We start from the raw sequence: 19,486 nt of genomic DNA on the forward strand, positions 1-19,486 counted from the left end.
TGACTCTTGAAATGAGACTCTTCTGGACACAGGTGAGTGGACCAAGCATTGTCAGAGGGGCAGCTTCGGGAATTATGCTTAGTGGGTTTTTTTGTTTTGTTTTTGTTTACGATTACCAGGGAAAGTTTTGGAAAAGAAAATTTACTTGGGGAAAAAATGACCACCGACTTAGAGATTTCTTGGAAGCATGATGAATATACAAAGTGAGAAGAGCACATTAATTAGGATAGATTCATTGCTTTTAAAAATCTATATTTGAGGGGGGTTCAGGATGGGGGACACATGTACACCCATGGCTGATTCATGTCAGTGTATCACAAAAACCACTACAATATTGTAAAGTAATTAGCCTCCAATTAAAATAAATAAATTAATTTTTTAAAAAGCCCTATATTCGAAAAGAAGAAATTTTCGTAAATCAATGACTTAGGTTTTCACATTAGAAATTTGAAGACAAAATACACTCCAAAGGAAAAAGAAGAAAACAATAAGAGAAAAGCAAAAAAAAAAAAAAAAAGTCAATAAAATAAAATGAAAAATTCAATAGGTAAAATCAATGAAACTGTAAGTTGGTTCCTCAAGAATATCAATAAAATTGGTAAATCTCTAGAAAATCTATCAAAAATAAAATGAGAGAGGACACAAGTTATTTATATCAGAAATGAGAGAGCAGATATAACCTCATGATCTACAAATATCAAAAGGATAATAAGAGATTATTATCAACTTTATGTCAATAAATTTGACAGCACAGATTAAACAAAAATTTTTCTTAAAAGATAAAACTACTCTAAAGCTAATTCAAAATTAAAATAACTTGAATAGCTTTGTATTTATCAAAGAGTTGAATCTACAGTTAAAAGCCTTGTCACGCACATACACACAAAAACCCTTCAGGTTCAGAAGACATCCCTGGTGAATTCTACAAAGTCATTTAGAAACAAATAATATTCACCCTGGGGGCTTCCCTCATAGCTCAGTTGGTAAAGAATCTGCCTGCAGTGCAGGAGACCCAGTTCGATTCCTGGGTTGGGAAGTTCCGCTGGAGAAGGAATAGGCTACCCACTCCAGTATTCTTGGGCCTCCTTTGTGGCTCAGCTGGTAAAGAATCTGCCTGCAATGCGGGAGACCAGGGTTTGATTCCTGGGTTGGGAAGATGCCCTGGAGAAGAGAAAGGCTACCTACTCCAGTATGCTGGCCTGGAGAATTCCATGGACTGTATAGTCCATGAGGTCGCAAAGAGTCAGACACAACTGAGCAACTCACTAATAGTCACCCAATTTTTCCTGAAAATTGAAGAGGAAGCATTATTTCTCAATTCATTCTATGAGACCAGCATTACTCTGATTCCAAAATCAGAAAAAAAATTATAAGAAAACTACAGTCCAATATTCTTCATGAACATAGATGCAAAAATTCTTAACAAAAGGTTAGCAAATTGAATCTGGCAATACATAGTCAAATGCATCATGACCATGTCAAGATTTTCCCAGGAATTAAAGTTAGTGTAATGTTCAAAACCCAATACATGCAACTCACCATTTTTATAAATTTAAAAACAAAACAAAGTAAAAACAAATAATCATCTCAGTAGATGCAGAAAATGCATTTGACAAAATTCAAACATGCATGCTTGATAAAAACTTAGCAAACTAGAAACAGAAAGCAACTTCCTCATGATTAAGGACATTTATGAAAAACATATAGCTAACATATCATAGTTAATGGGGAAAATCTGATGGCTTCCTCCAAGATCAGGAATAAGCCAAGAATGTTGACTTTTACCACTTGTATTCAACATTGCATCTGTGATTCTGGGCAGTGGAACCAGGCAATATGAAGAAACACAACATAAAAAGAATGAAAAAGAAAGGGCAGACACTTTAGTCCCAGATGACATCACCATCTATGTAGAAAACCTATGAAATTTACAAAAAAAGCTACTCTAACATGAGTTTAGCAACGCTGCAGGGCAAAAGATCAATACACAAAAATCAAATAGATTTCCATATACTCAGTTCAGTTCAGTCACTCAGTCGTGTCCGACTCCTTGCGACCCCATGAATCGCAGCACGCCAGGTCTCCCTGTCCATCACCAACTCCCGGAGTTCACTCAGACTCACGTTGATCGAGTCAGTGATGCCATCCAGCCATCTCATCCTCTGTCGTCCCTTCTCCTCCTGCCCCCAATTTCCATATACTAGGAACATACAAAATTTGAACTAAAAAGCACCATTTATTAGAGCATAGAATGTGATATAATAGCAGATAATTTGACAGAAAACATGCAAGACTTGTACACTGACAACTACAAAATGTTGCTGACAGAAATTAAGGAAGACTTGAAAAATAAGCATATTGTGCTCCCTGATTGGAGGACTCAGTATTATGAAGATAGCAGATATCCCCAAACTAATCTATGGCTTCAGGGCAATCCAATCAAAGCTTCACCAGCATTTTGGGTAGAAATTGACAAACTCCATTTTAAATTTACATGGAAAGGCAAAGGAATTATAATCATACCTGAACAACACTGGAAAAGAAGAACAAAGCTGGCTGACTTATATTACCTGATTTCAAAAATTTTAATAAAGCTACAGCGATCAAGAAGTGTATTATTGGCATAAAGACAGACAAATATCAGTGATACACAATACAGCCCAGAAATAAACAGTCTCTTTCTCCTCCTCTATCTCTCCAAGGATGCCCAAGCAATGCATTAGGGAAAAGAATAATCTTTTTAACAAATGATGCTGAAACAACTGGATAGGAGCATGAAGGACTGGAATGAAGGACAATCAAGACTCAAAAGGAAACAGCATTTGGAAACAGATAATCAACTTGTTCACTATTACCTGTGGTGATGGTTTTACAGGAGTCTATGTATGTCAAGGCCTCATCAAATTTTACTGTCTAAGTATGTGCTGCTTATTCTATGTCAGTTATGCCTCAACTATAAACCACAGTTGAATTATATCTCAACTAGAACTCAAACTATAAAAAATGAAGTGCAGAGAATAATGTTAAACTCCAATAAAGAAAAACAAACCAAATTACACTTTTTGTACTTAAAAGCAAATGCAAAGATTATATAGTTGGTTGGAACAAAGGCATGTGACTTTTTAATCAATAAGGCAGAACTCACTAAACTTGTGGAATCTCGAAGCATCATCCCATGCTCCCCACTCCTGACAGCAGATAATTCTAAACTCTCTGGGGGTGACTGTACTCTTCTAATGAGAAGCTCAAACACCACCAAACTTTCTGGTGAGCGCTTCAAACACTTTACTGGAAACCTAGCTTCTTTACAAAACTAAAAACCAACTCACACATACAAAAAAATGGAAGGAAATTGCCTCAGTTTACCTGTTCTTGTCAGAGGATGGGTGACTAGTTGTTGAATTACACTGTTTTCTGATGACCTCAAAAGGAGCACAATATCAGTGGGAAGAGTGTCTCTATTTTTAGCCAAGAATCCACTTGCATTATAGACGACCTGTTGATAAAGTACATTACAAACACTGCCACAATCAATGTCATCACCCTTGTCCTCACTACCATCATCATTATCATTATCAATAGATACATGTGAAAGTGTAGAAGTGTTAGTCACTCAAGTTGGGTCCGACGCTTTGTGACCGCATGGACTATAGCCCGCCAGGCTCCTCTGTCCATGGGATTCTCCAGGCAAGAATACTGGAGTGGGTTGCCCTTCCCTTCTCCAGGGGATCTTCCCAACCCAGGGATTGAACTCGGGTCTCCTGCATTGCAGGCGGACTCTTTACCATCTGAGCCACTAGGGAAGCCCACATTAATAGATACATATAGACAGCTTACTCAGTGCTGAGTGACAGCTACACAAAGATTTATGATGGTAATCCCTTACAACTTGAGAAATGTGAACCTCTTTAGGTTTACACTACTTCTTTTCAGAGACAAATTTGTGCCTCACTGATTTTATTTGGGTGGAAATGATCAAAAAGGGTTGATTCCTCCCATTTATTATAGTGGAAATGTTGTGTGTTTCCCGCCTCTATTTGGAGGGTTGGGGCCAGAAAGGTATTCTCATTTCTATGATAACTGCTTTGCCTGCAGTGAAAAGGCCTTTATAGAATTTGCTCCACAGTAGCAGGGTCTCCATATACTGTGGGTGTTTAGTGTTTCTGGCACTTCTAAATAATGTTAAGATTTTTAAAGATCAATGTAACCCCAAGATTTTGGTAGGTTCAATGTGGTTGTTTTTATGGGGTGAATTTCATCCCTCCAAAATTAGTATGTTGCAAATCTAACCCCCAATATGACTGTATTTGGATACAAGGTCTTTAGAAGGTAATGAGGGTTAAAAGAGGTTTAAGGGTGATGCCCTAAGCCCATAGGACTGGTGTTCTTATAATAAGAGGAAGATACACAGGAGATCTCTTTCTCTTCCTTACATGTACGTAGAGAAAAGGCTATATGAAAACATAGAGAGAAGGCAGCCACCTGCAAACCAGGAAGAGAGGCCTCACAAGATACCAGATCTGCTGGCCCCTTGATCTTGGACTTCTAGTCTCCAGAACTGTGAGCAAATACAATTTCTATTGTTTAGGACACCCAGCCAGAGGTATTTTTGTTATGGCAGCCCAGAAGACTAATATAGTTAAAAACAACTGGATAAAATCATAGGAAATCTTTAATGATTGTTTTAAAGGAGACTTATTTATAAAATCATGTGCTGAAAATCATGAGAAAGGTTATAACTAAACTATTTAAGGTAGATTTTGCTTTCAATGACAAAAGTCTGGAATGTTGACTGACACAGAAGTTCTATTAGACTAGAATTCTTAGGGTTTTAGCCGTTATTCTATTTGTTTATGTATTTCTATGAATCCCCCTTCTTGATTTGAATATCTTCTTAGTCCTCCAATATTTATAACGTCATTGTGAGTGAAGGATCTGGTATTCTCTACAGAAGGAATGGAAACCGTCTTCTGGGCGCAGGACAACGTATCTGAGGTTTGCTCTGGTATAGGAAAGTATATGTCAGTGCATAAACATTGCTTCCTCTAACTGCATGCCAGTCCATAAGCTAATCCTATCTAATTAATCAGCTCAGTTATCTGGCCATACCTCCTGCCTGGTACCTTCTCTTGTTGGGAAGGAGGAGAGACAAAGGCTGCAGTGGACAGAGAAGCATCTCAAGTCTGAAGAAGGCAGTTTATATAAAAGGTTCCCAACTATCAATAAAAGAAGGGAAAACTGCCAGCCAACTGCAGCCCAAGCCAGATCTTAGGATCAGAAAGATGGACTCTTTATCTCATTATAACTATCTGTAAATATTTGGGGCCATAATTTTCAGAGCTTTATTATTCAACAAAAGACTAAAGAGAACCTCAGTTACAGTGCTTCAGAGTTCTTACCTTTCCTGCATAATGGTGAATTCCAAAACTAAGCTCCATTCTTTTAGGTCTCCAGAAGTATTGTGATTTCAGATTACCTTCAAATTTTTCTGTAGAAAAAAATTTAACTCCAAAATTAAGCATGTTGGAATGTCTCAAAAAATACTGATTGACAGAATCTTCTCTTTCACCATAAAATGGAAAATGTGCCATGAAAAAACTGAAAATTCTATATAACTACTACATGTAGATTTGTAATATAATTATAAATGGTAAGGTAAAACTCGAGATCATGAATTTTACCATTCCATTACGATTACAGTAATGGAATGGTACTATTGCACAGCTGCTGCTGTTGCTGCTGCTAAGTTGCTTCAGTCGTGTCCGACTCTGTGCGACCCCATAGACGGCAGCCCACCAGGCTCCGCCGTCCCTGGGATTCTCCAGGCAAGAACACTGGAGTGGGTTGCCATTTCCTTCTCCAATGCATGAAAGTGAAAAGTGAAAGTGAAGTCGCTCAGTCATCTCCGACTCTTAGCGACCCCATGGACTGCAGCCTACCAGGCTCCTCGGTCCATGGATTTTCCAGGCAAGAATATTGGAGTGGGGTGCCATCGCCTTCTCCGCTACTGCACAGCAGCAGTACTCAAACCTTGCCTAGCATCAGAATCACCTGGAGGGTTTGTTAAAATAGACTGCTGGGTCCCACCTCCAGAGCTTCTGACTCAATAGGTCTTGGAGTGGGATCCAAGAATTAACATTTCCAGCAAGTTCCCAAGGGGGATGCTGATGTCCCTGCTCTAGAGGCCACATTCTAAGAACAGAGGAAAGAAAAAACCAAGTACTTGAGATTGTTCAGAGAGCTTTGTGAAACACAACTGTATGTGAAACCATGAGCCTAGACACTTGGTATTTTGTCTCTCTTTTCTCTAAGAGGAGCTATAGGTTATTATTGATTACATAGGAAACACAATAGGATCATAAAGGAAGTTCTACAATAATTTTACCAACAGAAGATCTCTGTTATTTCATGTCATGGAAGGTACATTTTAACATCAAAATCAAGTGACTAGTATGAAATGATTTCCCCACAACTTTGGGGTTATTTTCTTTTCCATCTATCTCTTTTCCATTCTGAGAGCTGTCCTTTCACCCTGCCCTTCCATTTCTAATTTAGGGCTGGATGATCTCTAAGGTCATTTCTAACATAAAATCCTATGGTCAGGGCTCTACCATAATATAAGGTGAAGTTGAATATGGAAATTTGTTTAATTTATCACTAAATATTTCACCCTAGTATAAACATTCACTGGTCCAGGTATTAGATCAAAAGCCTCTTCTTTAAAGTTACTTGTCCAGTCTTTGTCACAGCAATATTCTACTAACTTTAAAAATTAAAAAAAAAAAATTCATAATTACATGACTGCATTACATGAAAACTATTTAGACATACTGAATTTAAAACTCACCTACAAGAGTTTGGTCGGTGGCCTTGGGAAATCTACTTTCTTCATCAAGGAGGGACAGTAAACCCATTGGCTTCTGCAGAAACATGTCTAGGAGAGGCCGGTTATCTTCATATTCAATAACTCTAGCATCAATATCTTCATTTAGGTATTCATTCTATAATGGGACAAGACAGGCATAGAAATACTTAAAATTTTGTGAACAATATGTAAACTGGCAGAAATTACCTAAAATTCTGCTCTACATACAAAAAATTGCTCCCTATGACCTTGCCCTTAAACTGAGGGTATCATTTTATTTCTCTCTCTCCAGATGTGCTAGTTCATTAAAGTCAGCACTGTTGATATTCAGGGTAACAATAAAAAGTTTATACTCCATGTATTAGAATTCCCTCTATTAGAATCTCAAGCTTTCCAGACATGGGGGACTATGTTGTTAGTGAGTTGTAATAAAATTATGTTACATAATTTCTTTTGTTAAATTTTTTTTGAGGTGAACTGTTTTTTAAAGTCTTTATTGAATTTGCTACAATATTGCTTGCTTTTATGTTTTGGTTTTTTGGCTGTGAAGCACATGGGATCTTGGCTCCCTGATTAGGAATGGAATGGGCACCTCCTGCATTGGAAGGCAAAGTCCCAAACGCTGGACCACCAAGGAAGTCCTCAAGAATTGACAGAATATTAATTAGGTATATCTTAGGGTCACATTTCCACCAATTTCAGCCTTTTATCTAACTTCAGAAATGCTGAATCTCTCAAGAACATCACTTTTCAATCATGATGACATTTACATTATTTGGGATGAACAACTGTGGGTCACAGGAGCCACCGATGGATGAAGAACCAAGAACATGCAGGTTCCCATCTGGGCTCTGCCACTTAACTAGCCACCTGTCCTTCGGAGTTTTCTTCCTCTTAGACGTCCATTTTCTCATCTACTAAGCAGAAGTAACAATCTCCATCTAACAAAGTAAAAATACCTGGTACACTAGTAACCATTTGTGGTTGAGTATACTGTAATGTCAAATGCATAAAAAAGAAACAATAAACAATAATTACTGGAAGATGGTAGTACCAGCACAACATAGATGCTGATGATCTAGTTTACAAAAGGGACGGGAAGAATCATGCTGCAGCTCTGCTTCTGTGACTTTTGCCTTCACTCTGCGTCCTTTCCCGCCCCCAGAGCTGTAGTCTGTAAGAGATGACCTCTGACCTCCGATCCTTAGAGACACTTACATGGAAGGTACACATCAGGTCTCAGGTTCTATAGCGGCTATTGCTGGGGAAGTATAACAGATAATCACTGTCTTGGGCAGAACGTTCTCCTCCATTCACAAACTCAAGTTACATGCTATTTTCCTTACTATTTTAATATATTCTTGAATATATATATGTTTATTCAATATATTCAATAATATATTCTTGAATATAAATATTTTCATTGAACACTTTATAATAAAGCACTGTGATGGATGATAAAGAGATATTTAAAATGAAGTCCCTGTCCTCAGTGGATTTAAGATAAACTGAGTGATTAGTAAATAAATACCTAAAATGCAAGGTAACACAGGTTAGATAAGTGCTATGTACAGAGTGAAAAAGTTGGCTTAAAGCTCAACATTCAGAAAACGAAGATCATGGCATCTGGTCCCATCACTTCATGGGAAATAGATGGGGAAACAGTGGAAACAGTGTCAGACTTTATTTTCCTGGGCTCCAAAATCACTACAGATGGTGACTTCAGCCATGAAATTAAAAGACGCTTACTCCTTGGAAGGAAAGTTATGACCAACCTAGATAGCATATTCAAAAGCAGAGACATTACTTTGCCAACAAAGGTCCGTCTGGTCAAGGCTATGGTTTTTCCAGTGGTCATGTATGGATGTGAGAGTTGGACTATAAAGAAAGCTGAGAGCTGAAGAATTGATGCTTTTGAACTGTGGTGTTGGAGAAGACTCTTGAGAGTCCCTTGGACTGCAAGGAGATCCAACCAGTCCATCCTAAAGGAGATCAGTCCTGGGTGTTCATTGGAAGGACTGATGTTGAAGCTGAAACTCCAGTACTTTGGCCTCCTCATGCGAAGAGCTGACTCATTAGAAAAGACCCTGATGGTGGGAGGGATTGGGGGCAGGAGGAGAAGGGGATGACAGAGGATGAGATGGCTGGATGGCATCACTGACTCGATGGACATGAGTTTGGGTAGACTTTGGGAGTTGGTAATGGACAGGGACGCCTGGTGTGCTATGATTCATGGAGTTGCAAAGAGTCGGACACGACTGAGCGACTGAACTGAACTGAACTGATGTACAGTGTACTACAAGGGGTTCTGAGAAGGAGAATTTATCTGGGATCTTGGTGGAAGAATTTAGCCCATGGCAGGTGGGGCATTTAATATGCAAATCTTTTAACCACTGCTTTTAGAGCCTTGTAAAATTCAAATCACAGTTCGAGTGTCACCAGGAAAAAAATAAACATGTATTTTTAAATACAACAAAATCTTAATACATAAAAATGAGGCAGAACCCACTGCTCTGAAAGGTAGATCACCTGAAAGACGTCCAGTTTACCCAGTACGAAAAAATGGAAACTTACAAAAAATGGAAACTGTGAAATGAAGTTTCACAGCTTTTTCATTGGAAGGTAACCTTGAAAGATGTACACAGACCTAGAATAACTTGACTGTCAGACACATTATGCTGACAGCAGATTATAGCTTAAATGGCAACTGCAAAGTTCAAAGAGGCTTTGTATGTTTTCTGTGGAAAGTGTGCAAGGTTAAGGTCTAAATCAATGCATTTTTCACTTCTATTTGCTTCTGTCAAAATCCACTGACTGCTTTGGTGGCAGGTTACACAGAGCAGAGATGAGGAACTTGGAAAACAATGGGCTTAGATTTTTAAGACTTGGTTAGTATATCCAGGCAAACTGATGGAGGAAAAAAAAATGCTGTTCGGATTTACAAAGCACTCTTAGTAAAATGATTGTGCCTGAAACAACATGTTATGTATTCTTATAGCTGTTATGATTTCAGAACATTGTTGTTTTTAAGTATATGTGGAAATATGTAGCCCATATAACTACTCAGAAAGTCCTCTGTTATGCCCTGTATATTAAAAATACCTTCAAAGAGGATGAGTAGAGTTTTGTTTTTAATGTTTATTTATTTATTTGGCTGTGTTGGGTCTTAATTGTGGCATGTGGGATCTGGTTCCCCAACTAGGTATTGAACCCAGGTCCCCTGCACAGAGAGGATGGAGTCTTGGCCACTGGACCACCAGGGAAGTCCCCGGTGGAGTTATTAACTACAGTAAAGCTGAGCTGTTCAGCATATAAAATCCCTACTTTGTTCAGGTGCCCCAAATTCCTTTTGAAAAAGGGATCATTCTAAATACATATCAAGGAGAAAAGAAGTGAGAAGTTGTGTTAGAAAACTTCATGCCTGAGATAAGATTTGTTTTGCAATGAATTTTGAGTGTGAGGTGTGGACAGACAGAGTAGAAAGGCTATGGAAGATGCATCCACAGCTACGGCCTACACCACAAGCTTAAATATTTTGGGTCAAAATGTCACCCCAGGAGAGACTTAAGATTCCTACACTGTCCTCAGACTCACACAGCAGCATACAAGGGGGCTACCATTAACAGATAGAGCCATGTATATTTAGGGGTACGTGGGACCAGAGAAGGTAGAAATAAAGATGAAAAACGTAGCGGTCCTGTCCTCTGCATGCGTGCTAGGTCGCTTCAGTTGTGTCCGACTCTTTGCAACCCTATAGACTGTAGGCTGCCAGGTTCCTCTGTCCATGGGATTCTCCAGGCAAGATTAGAGACATGGAGTGGGTAGCCGTGTCCTCCTCCAGGGGGTCTTCCTGACCCAGGGATTGAAGCCACGTCTCCTACGGCTCCTGCACTGCAGGATTCTCTACCACTGAGCCATCCAGGCCCTTAGGGCACAGGAAGAATGCTCGCTGCCTTTCATTTCAACCTTTAAGTTACATCCTCGGGCTCCTCTGTTTTTTCTATATTCTCTTTTCCAGTTGTTGCTCTATGAGGTCTGTATCCTTCCTGTTCGGGAGTCTCTTCGCTGTCCCGCCGTCACAGTCTCTGTCGCTGCGGCTGCCACCTGCCTCAGTGCTACCATTCTCTTCACTTTCCTTCCTTCCTGATGTAGGTCGACTCTCCTTGGCCTTTCAGGTGAAAATACTCTTTTTCTCTCTCTCTTTTTCCTCCCTTCCTTCCCCTCCCCCTCCTTCCTTCTTCCTTTCTTTCAATGAGATGGATCATGTTTTCTTCTGTATGAGAGAATACTTTGTTTGGTTCCTGGTTCTTTTCAACTTTATTTGTTAATGAGAAGATGCTTGGATGGGTATCAGACACCTGGATTCAGTCCTGGCTTTGTTTAATCGACCTGTATCATTGGGCAAGTCACAGGGAGTCATTTGTATCTATGAACTGTATAAATGATCTACTTAGGTTTCTTCTGGTTTTAACATTTCAAAATGTTGACACTGCCTGAATGTGTTGTAAAACTTAATAGATAAATGAATGTGTTGTTGACAGAACATTTGCAGGGGGAAAGAGGATACACATATACATTTATTCCCTGACATCTGTCTTTTAGTAAAAGAATTCTTACTCACCAACTGCTCATATAAGTGTACATATTCATGAAAATGTTGCCCATGTGGAAAGAAACCATTGAGAAGTTATTCATTCTAAGAGAGAATGAAAACCCTTATATGTTGAAAATCTGTGATTTTGCATGTTATCAGTACTCGAGGTGAATTAAGTACATTTATTAAAGTAAAAAAAGAAATTTTGCCACTTTTTATGCTGAACTAATTTCAAACTAACAGAAAAGTGGCAAGAATGGTACAGAGAACTTCTATGTAGCCTTTTCTAGCCTTTTACTGCATTTGCTTTATCATTTGCTCTCTTTCTATATATACATATTATTTTTAGTTATAATATTTTACTGAAATAATTTTTTAAAAAACTAAAAATGAAGAAAGCAAAGTGGCAAATATGCATGCTTTAAAAATCTACATAAAATTTATGATTGGAAATATATTTCTTTCAGTATTTTCTATTCAAAGCTGATATCAATGGTCCTGCTCATTTTTACATTAATGTTTATAGCAAGCCAAAGGGAATATTGATCATCATTAATTTGAGATGACACAGGTCTTTAATTCAGAATTTGACAAGTAACCTAATGAGGCAGTATTTTAGATAATTCCTAATAAAAAATATATATATATTACATTTTACATATATTTCCCTGGTAGGTCGGACAGTAAAGAATCTGCCTGCAATGCAGGAGACCAGGGTTTGATCCCTGGGTCAAAAGATCCCCTAGAGAAGGGAATGGCATACCACTCCAGTATGCCTGCCTGGAAAATTCCATGGACAGAGGAGCCAGGCTACAGTGTATGGGGTTGCAAAGAGTCAGACACAACTGAGAGACTAACACACACACAATGAATTTTGTATAAAGGAGATTTAAATGATGTTCCATAGAATGGCTCCTTTTTTTTTTTTCTGAAAAAAGAGCTGTACAATATATTTTGAAATTTATGCTTAATTGACTATGCCAAAGCCTTTGACTAATGTGGATCACAATAAACTGTGGAAAATTCTTAAAGAGATGGGAATACCAGACCACCTGACCTGCCTCTTGAGAAATCTGTATGCAGGTCAGGAAGCAACAGTTAGAACTGGACATGGAACAACAGACTGGTCCCAAATAGGAAAAGGAGTTCGTCAAGGCTGTATGTTGTCACCCTGCTTATTTAACTTATATGCAGAGTACATCAGGAGAAACGCTGGGCTGGAAGAAGCACAAGCTGGAATCAAGACTGCCGGGAGAAATATCAATAACCTCAGATATGCAGATGACACCACCCTTATGGCAGAAAGTGAAGAGGAACTAAAAAGCTTCTTGATGAAAGTGAAAGAGGAGAGTGAAAAAGTTGGCTTAAAGCTCAACATTCAGAAAACGAAGATCATGGCATCTGGTCCCATCACTTCATGGGAAATAGATAGGGAAACAGTGGAAACAAAGTCAGACTTTATTTTTTTGGGCTCCAAAATCACTGCAGATGGTGACTGCAGCCATGAAATTAAAAGACGCTTACTCCTTGGAAGGAAAGTTATGACCAACCTAGATAGCATATTGAAAAGCAGAGACATTACTTTGCCAACAAAGGTCCGTCTAGTCAAGGCTATGGTTTTTCCAGTGGTCATGTGTGGATGTGAGAGTTGGACTGTGAAGAAAGTAGAGAGCAGAAGAATTGATGCTTTTGAAGTGTGGTGTTGGAGAAGACTCTTGAGAGTCCCTTGGACTGCAAGGAGATCCAACCAGTCCATTCTAAAGGAGATCAGCCCTGGGATTTCTTTGGAAAGAATGATGCTAAAGCTGAAACTCCAGTACTTTGGCCACCTCATGCGAAGAGTTGACTCATTGGAAAAGACTGATGCTAGAAGGGATTGGGGGGAGGAGGAAAAGGGGACAACAGAGGATGAGATGGCTGGATGGCATCACCAACTCGATGGATGTGAGTTTGAGTGAACTCCGGGAGTTGGTGATGGACAGGGAAGCCTGGCGTGCTGCGATTCATGAGGTTGCAAAGAGTCGCACACGACTGAGCAACTGAACTGAACTGAACTGAACCGAAGTTTCATCTAGTCACTCTTTGTATATGGTACCTATTCTTGAAAAGTGTTTAAAAGCCCTAAAGGATTTAACAAATTTATATTCCATTGACAGGCACTGGTTTAGGATAAGGAGACATTTCATTTAGGAATTCAGACATGTAATTTTCTATACACCAGGATCTCTTTCACCTTAAACAATTTCTCCTTTACTGTCATGTTTCAGTCTTCAGCAAAAAATGTTTTTCAGTTTGTCAATACTGTGCTCTACCCTCACATGTAGAAAACTATAGTAGCTGTATACAGATTTATGCTCCTAACTGTATATCTCATTCAACAATATTTTTCAATCATAATTAAAATATTTTTAAAGTATTATGAAATTATCAAAATAAGTACCACACATACCCACATCACAGGGCGCTGACCCACTTCCTTGATGGAAGAGAAACAGCGTGCATCATGGGTGGTGAGTGAGGGGTGGGAAGGACCAGGTGTCCCGAGGGCAGCCTGTGAGAGCCAGAGGGAAAAGGCATTTTGCTCACAGCCAGGAGAGGCTTCAGGGATGCGCCACGTGCATCCACTCATTTAGGTACCAGCTTCCATACTTAGGGCTTCCCTAGTGGCTCAGACGGTAAAGAATCTTCCTGCAATGCAGGAGACTTGGGTTCGATCCCTCAGTCAGGAAGATCCCCTGGAGAAGGGAAAGGCAACCCACTCCAGTATTCTTGCCCGAGAGAATGCCATGGACAGAGGAGCCTGGCGGGCTACAGTCCATGGGGTAGCAAAGAGTTGGACACGACTGAGTGACTAGTGTGTGTGTTTGTGTGTGTGTGTGTGTGTTCCATACTCAGTAGGTGGAAAGTTTAAGGAACACCTGGTGTGATCTCAAACAGCAGCTGAAAATTTGGCCAACCGTTTATAAAGGAAGATTTGTTGTATACCAAGGGTTTCTTCAGTGTACAGGCTGTCAATGCCGATAAGGAAAATGCCTATAAAATGGCCTTTATCCCTTGAAGAGCACACAGAACACAAATGCCACTACCACTGTACACACGTAGTGCGACAGGGGGAAAAGCCGGATACAAAATAAAAATTCACACTTTGCAAGCAAAACAATTTGAAACGTATAAGGGGTCTATTTTTTATCGGCTGATTGATTGTTTTTACTTTATGATGCTAAAAAAAGTGGAAAGTGTAGATACTATATAATTGAATGAATTTTTGTTCTTTGAAGTTGCCACAAATTCTGTGTTGGAGCCCACGTCCAAATCCTCAAAAACTTTAAACTTTAGAATATGAACAGCTGGAGATAAAATTCATATACATCACACTCTGAGATAAGTCACTTATTGCATTTATTGCTTCCATTATGTGCTGTAAATAGCTTCCTGCTTATAAAATGACTTCTGACTTTTAATTTTAAACCCACGGGTACGTATATGAATTACATATGCATATTATATATATAATCCTATCCTTTAGAGAAACAACTATTAATAGCTCACTTTAAAAACCAACTCTAGTTTGGTTAATAGAAAAATGTGCTAATGGATCAGAAAGCTTATCCCCATCAATAGGTATATGAGGAAGTACGGTCGATCTTCAGGATTCTAGAACAATGCTTTGGAGCATCATACAAGAATTCTGAGTCTAAAGAACAATGGCATTTATTCCAATCCAAACTCATGCCCATGGGGGACTAATCCATGGTTGATATTCATTCTCTTTAATTTGAATTGTAAACTTCTAGGAATGGGGTCACACACAGTTGGACACGACTGAAGCAACTTAGCAGCAGCAGCAGCAGCAGCAGGAAACAGACATCATTTCTCCTTGTCTGTACCACAATGATTACACCACAGTGCACGATTAAACAGACAAAACCCATCACTACAGCACCAGTCTGATTCTGACTTGAAGAGAACTTCAAGCTTTCTATCACTCTTTGCCTACTGTTGAGCTCCCTTCCACATGGAAGAAAATCAGAAAGTAAGCAAAAACAAACCCCAAAGAAGCAAAATCTTGGCTACAAATTACCATGGAGACTCACTGTGAGGGCTATTACGAAAAGCTGCCTCCCTTAGTAGAAATGCTCTCTTTATCTATGGTAGCTAATACACAGCTACATAAGCATTTCTCAGTTATAAATTTTGCCTTCACAGGGAAGTAAGTGACAGAATGAAAGGAAAAAAAAACCCAATCAGGTGCACCCACATGTTAAAATCAACAGAATCCGTGACTACGTCCTGTGTCCACCAAATCACTGATTCACTGACCTGGTCACTCAGCTGCCAATGTTTGGTCCATAAGATCATGAAGTAGGGATTCTCGGGTCCTTACCCCATGAAGGCACTTGAAAGGATTGGGCATGGCCTTAATTCCTCAAAGTGCTTTGCATAATCCTGGATCTTAGTTGCATTTTTAATTTGCTGGAGCAATTTTGAGTTGATTTTGTCTTGAAAACCTCTCAAGGATATTTTTTAAAAAGTCATGTAAGAGGTGTTTCATTTGTAGCAAGCCCAAACACAAAAGAATTAAAAGCATTAGGATGATAAATGAAATTCAAGGCTATCAGTCAAAGTGAACCATAAACTAACAGTCTATTAAAAGTGAAAAGTAAATAATTGTTGAAAGATGTACATTGGGTTAAAGGCTAGTTCCAATAACACCAGGTTCTAAGCTTAATCCCTCAAAGAGAAGACTAACAGAAGCCTACCAACATACATTATTAATTAATTAAGCAGACAGGAAATGCATGAAGATGTACCCATGAAGCAGGTAAGCGGAATAGATTCCTATCAAAAAGTCCAAATCACCGCCTGCCGCCACAAGTTTACTTATTTCAATTTCTGGTTAGCAATGATGCTGTGAACACTGTGAATCATTAAAGCAAGATGATATTGATTTAATAAATATTCATTGAGCATTTGCTCTATGTCAGGCTCTGAAGATACAAAAAGAATCAATACATAATTGCTCAAGGAGCTTTCAGCCTAGTGAAAGAGAGCAAAAATGAAAACCAAATATTGTGCTGTCAAATGTCACATGTTTTTACTGGAGCATAAAGGAGGAAGGAATAAGAAAAGTCTCAATGGGGACTTCCCTGGAGGTTCAGTGGCTAAGACTCCACACTCCCAGTGCAGGGGGCCTGGGTTCCACCCCCTGGTCAGGGAACTAGATCCCATATGTTGCAACTGAGAGTCTGCATATCACAACTAAAGTTCTTGAATGCCGCAACTGAAATAGAAGATCCTGCTGCAACTAAGACTTGGCTCGGTCAAATAAATATTTAAAAAAGAATATAAGTCTCACTGTTTTTTTCCAGTAAGCTGGTGGTTAGAGATGCCATTCTCTGAGAAAGAATATAAGTGGGAGGAAAAGATGAATTCAATTCTGGATCAAGTTCTGGAAGTTGTCCTTACAGGAGGAGGATCAAAGAGGCATGGGGTTACAGATGGGGACTGCAGCATCTCTAGGACATAGGGAGTAGCTGAAGTATTGGAAATAGATTCTTGCCTAGTGAATATTAGAAGATATCAAGGATAGAACTCTTTGGGAGCTAGCATTTAGGGCAGTAATTCTCAACCTCAGCTGTACTCAGTTGGACTAGACTGGGAACCTTTAAAATACTAGTGATAGCTCAGTCTCATCCGAGACATCTGACTTAAACAGACTGGGACAGGATCTGGGCACTGGAATTTTACCCAAGTGATTCTAAGATGCAGCCAGGGTTAAGAACCACTGATGTACGGGTTGGTGCAGGAAGAGTAAAAAAAGGAAACCATCAAAGAGGAAGAGAAACAGAAAGCGTGTTAGGGATGCCCAACGCGGGGAAATAGGAATCTGTCAACAGGGTTGAAGATACAGAAAGACCAATGTGGAGACTAAAATGTTTCTGATTTTAGTGACTGATGAGATTAAGAAGGGCCATTCCTACACAGTAGTCAGATGCTACGGATTCAATGTACCCAGGTGGGGAAGAAATCAATATATTACAGTGAATGTTGAATATGCTTTCATGGACCTTGATTGTGAAGGGAAGAGAGAGGGCCATGGCTACAGACATAAGCAGGCTGAAGAAGGTTTTGTTTCTAAAGACTTCAAAAGATTTCATTGTATAACTAAGCTAAAGGATGGCACTAATGGAGAGGCATGGAGAAGTGATGAAAGGGAGAGGGTGAGAGAAACAAGAACCTGGGGTGGATGAGAGCTGTGCAAATACAGACAAAATCTTAAATTCTTGCCCTTTTTATTAAAAAAAAAACTTTCATTTTGTATTGGGGTAGAGCCAATTAACAATGTTAGGACAGTTTCAGGTAAACAGTGGAGAAACTCAGCCCCAAGAAATGCCACAATCTAAACATTTTCTGTGCAACCACTGTTTTCAAAATGTGATTTCAAAGTAAATTTGCAACAAAGCTAAGTATTTTGAATTAAAAAAAAAATCCATGTACCTCTAGTTTATTTCAAATTTAAACAAAAACTTCAATTTTAAGTTGAACACACAACCATATAACAGTAAACACACAACAATATACTATTACTTAAAGGAAAAATGACATACTAAATGATATAAAATATGACTATTTCTTTTAGGCTTGATTAACTAAATAATTTTAATACTACATTTTTGCCAAATGCAGTTCAAGTAACACTCTGATTTTTGAAGCTGAATCATAAATTACTTACTGTACTCTGACAAAATTACCATCTCATGGCATTTACATCAAATCCATTATCTTGTATTCTGTTGCTTAGCAACCGGAATTTTGAAGTTTAATGCATTTTACGTGGGTATTTAAATTCCAAACAGAATTTCAGCTTTGCAGTCTACAGAAAGAAATCCCTAGACACATCTGCTTACTTAAATTTCCAAATTTCCTTTGTTTGCAAGGGCTCAGATATGCTAAGTTTTGGAGAAGAGTCCAGCCATTTTTGGTGGAGCACATTCAACATCACATATCAAGACAAACTAAATGCATACCAGCTTTTTAGCTTGTTTTTATTTTTACTAGGAGCATGGAGCAAAGGAAATCTTTTTGTAGACTTTAATAAATGTTTCAGGCTTTCAATCTATGATTTAGATCCCACTTCATAGTACAATTCTCCACAGAATACACACACTGCATGCATGTATACTATATATAACAAAGCATTTCAACTCACCTGTTCCCAGGCGAACACGTGTTGGTTGAAATAAAACTGAATTTGTTCATTTGCAATGTTAATGCACAGCTGCTCAAAGGAATTTTTTTTGAAATTTTCAAAGCCAAATATATCCAGAATGCCAATGCTTAGTTCATCACCATTGCCACTGGAAAATTAAAGAGGTATTATTTTGAGCTTTTATTTACTTTCTTAGGAGGTAATTGAAAGCAGGGTAGCTCTGAGTCACTTTTGTGATTTAGCTAAGAAACTATATATTATTAGAACACAGAGTGAAAATTTTCTTAATTGAAAAAGTTTCCCTCCATAGAACATAAAGTAGCTAGCATTCATTTTAAGATGTAGACAGTATAATATTTTCCCTGTACTTCAGAAACTATTTCCATACTATCTTGAATACTTAAACAAAATAAACTTTTTGCCCTATAGGTTTATAAACAAAAAAATCACAGCCCCGAGTGAGTCATGAATCACAGGGAAAACCTACCAAGCACTCAGAATACAGCATGACTATGTTCAATAAGAGCCATACCAGAAAAGCAAAAACTCTGTGAAAGAGCATTTTGTCTCTCATTTTAGGACAATTAAAATGTCCTGCTAAAAATATTTTACTTAAAGAATGGTTATTTGTTTTTGAATTATTCACTTGTCATTTTTAAAACAGAACTCACAGTAACCTGGAGAAAGTTATAAATATATATTAATTTATTTTATAATGCAATACTTTAAAATACAATTAACTACTATTTTACAATTCAATATTCCAGATGTGTTCTTTCCCCTGCTCCTTCACAAAGGTTATCTCTGTTCGTTGATT

General features: G+C 38.5%; 1 protein-coding gene across 1 annotated transcript in view; it reads right to left on the minus strand.

Annotated features, from left to right (window-relative positions):
* Window positions 1-19,486, minus strand: part of MYO3A (myosin IIIA) — a 161,527-nt gene that overhangs the window by 44,411 nt on the left and 97,630 nt on the right. The window contains exons 18-21 of the mRNA XM_044927476.2: window positions 18,670-18,817; window positions 6,848-7,001; window positions 5,400-5,488; window positions 3,367-3,496 (exon numbers count right to left, since the gene is read on the minus strand). Of these exons, the coding sequence (XP_044783411.2) occupies window positions 3,367-3,496; window positions 5,400-5,488; window positions 6,848-7,001; window positions 18,670-18,817 (521 nt within the window). The remainder of the gene's footprint in view (window positions 1-3,366; window positions 3,497-5,399; window positions 5,489-6,847; window positions 7,002-18,669; window positions 18,818-19,486) is intronic.

This window comes from Bubalus bubalis, chromosome 14 (genome assembly GCF_019923935.1).
Source record: "Bubalus bubalis isolate 160015118507 breed Murrah chromosome 14, NDDB_SH_1, whole genome shotgun sequence".
Classification (NCBI taxonomy): Eukaryota; Metazoa; Chordata; class Mammalia; order Artiodactyla; family Bovidae; genus Bubalus; species Bubalus bubalis.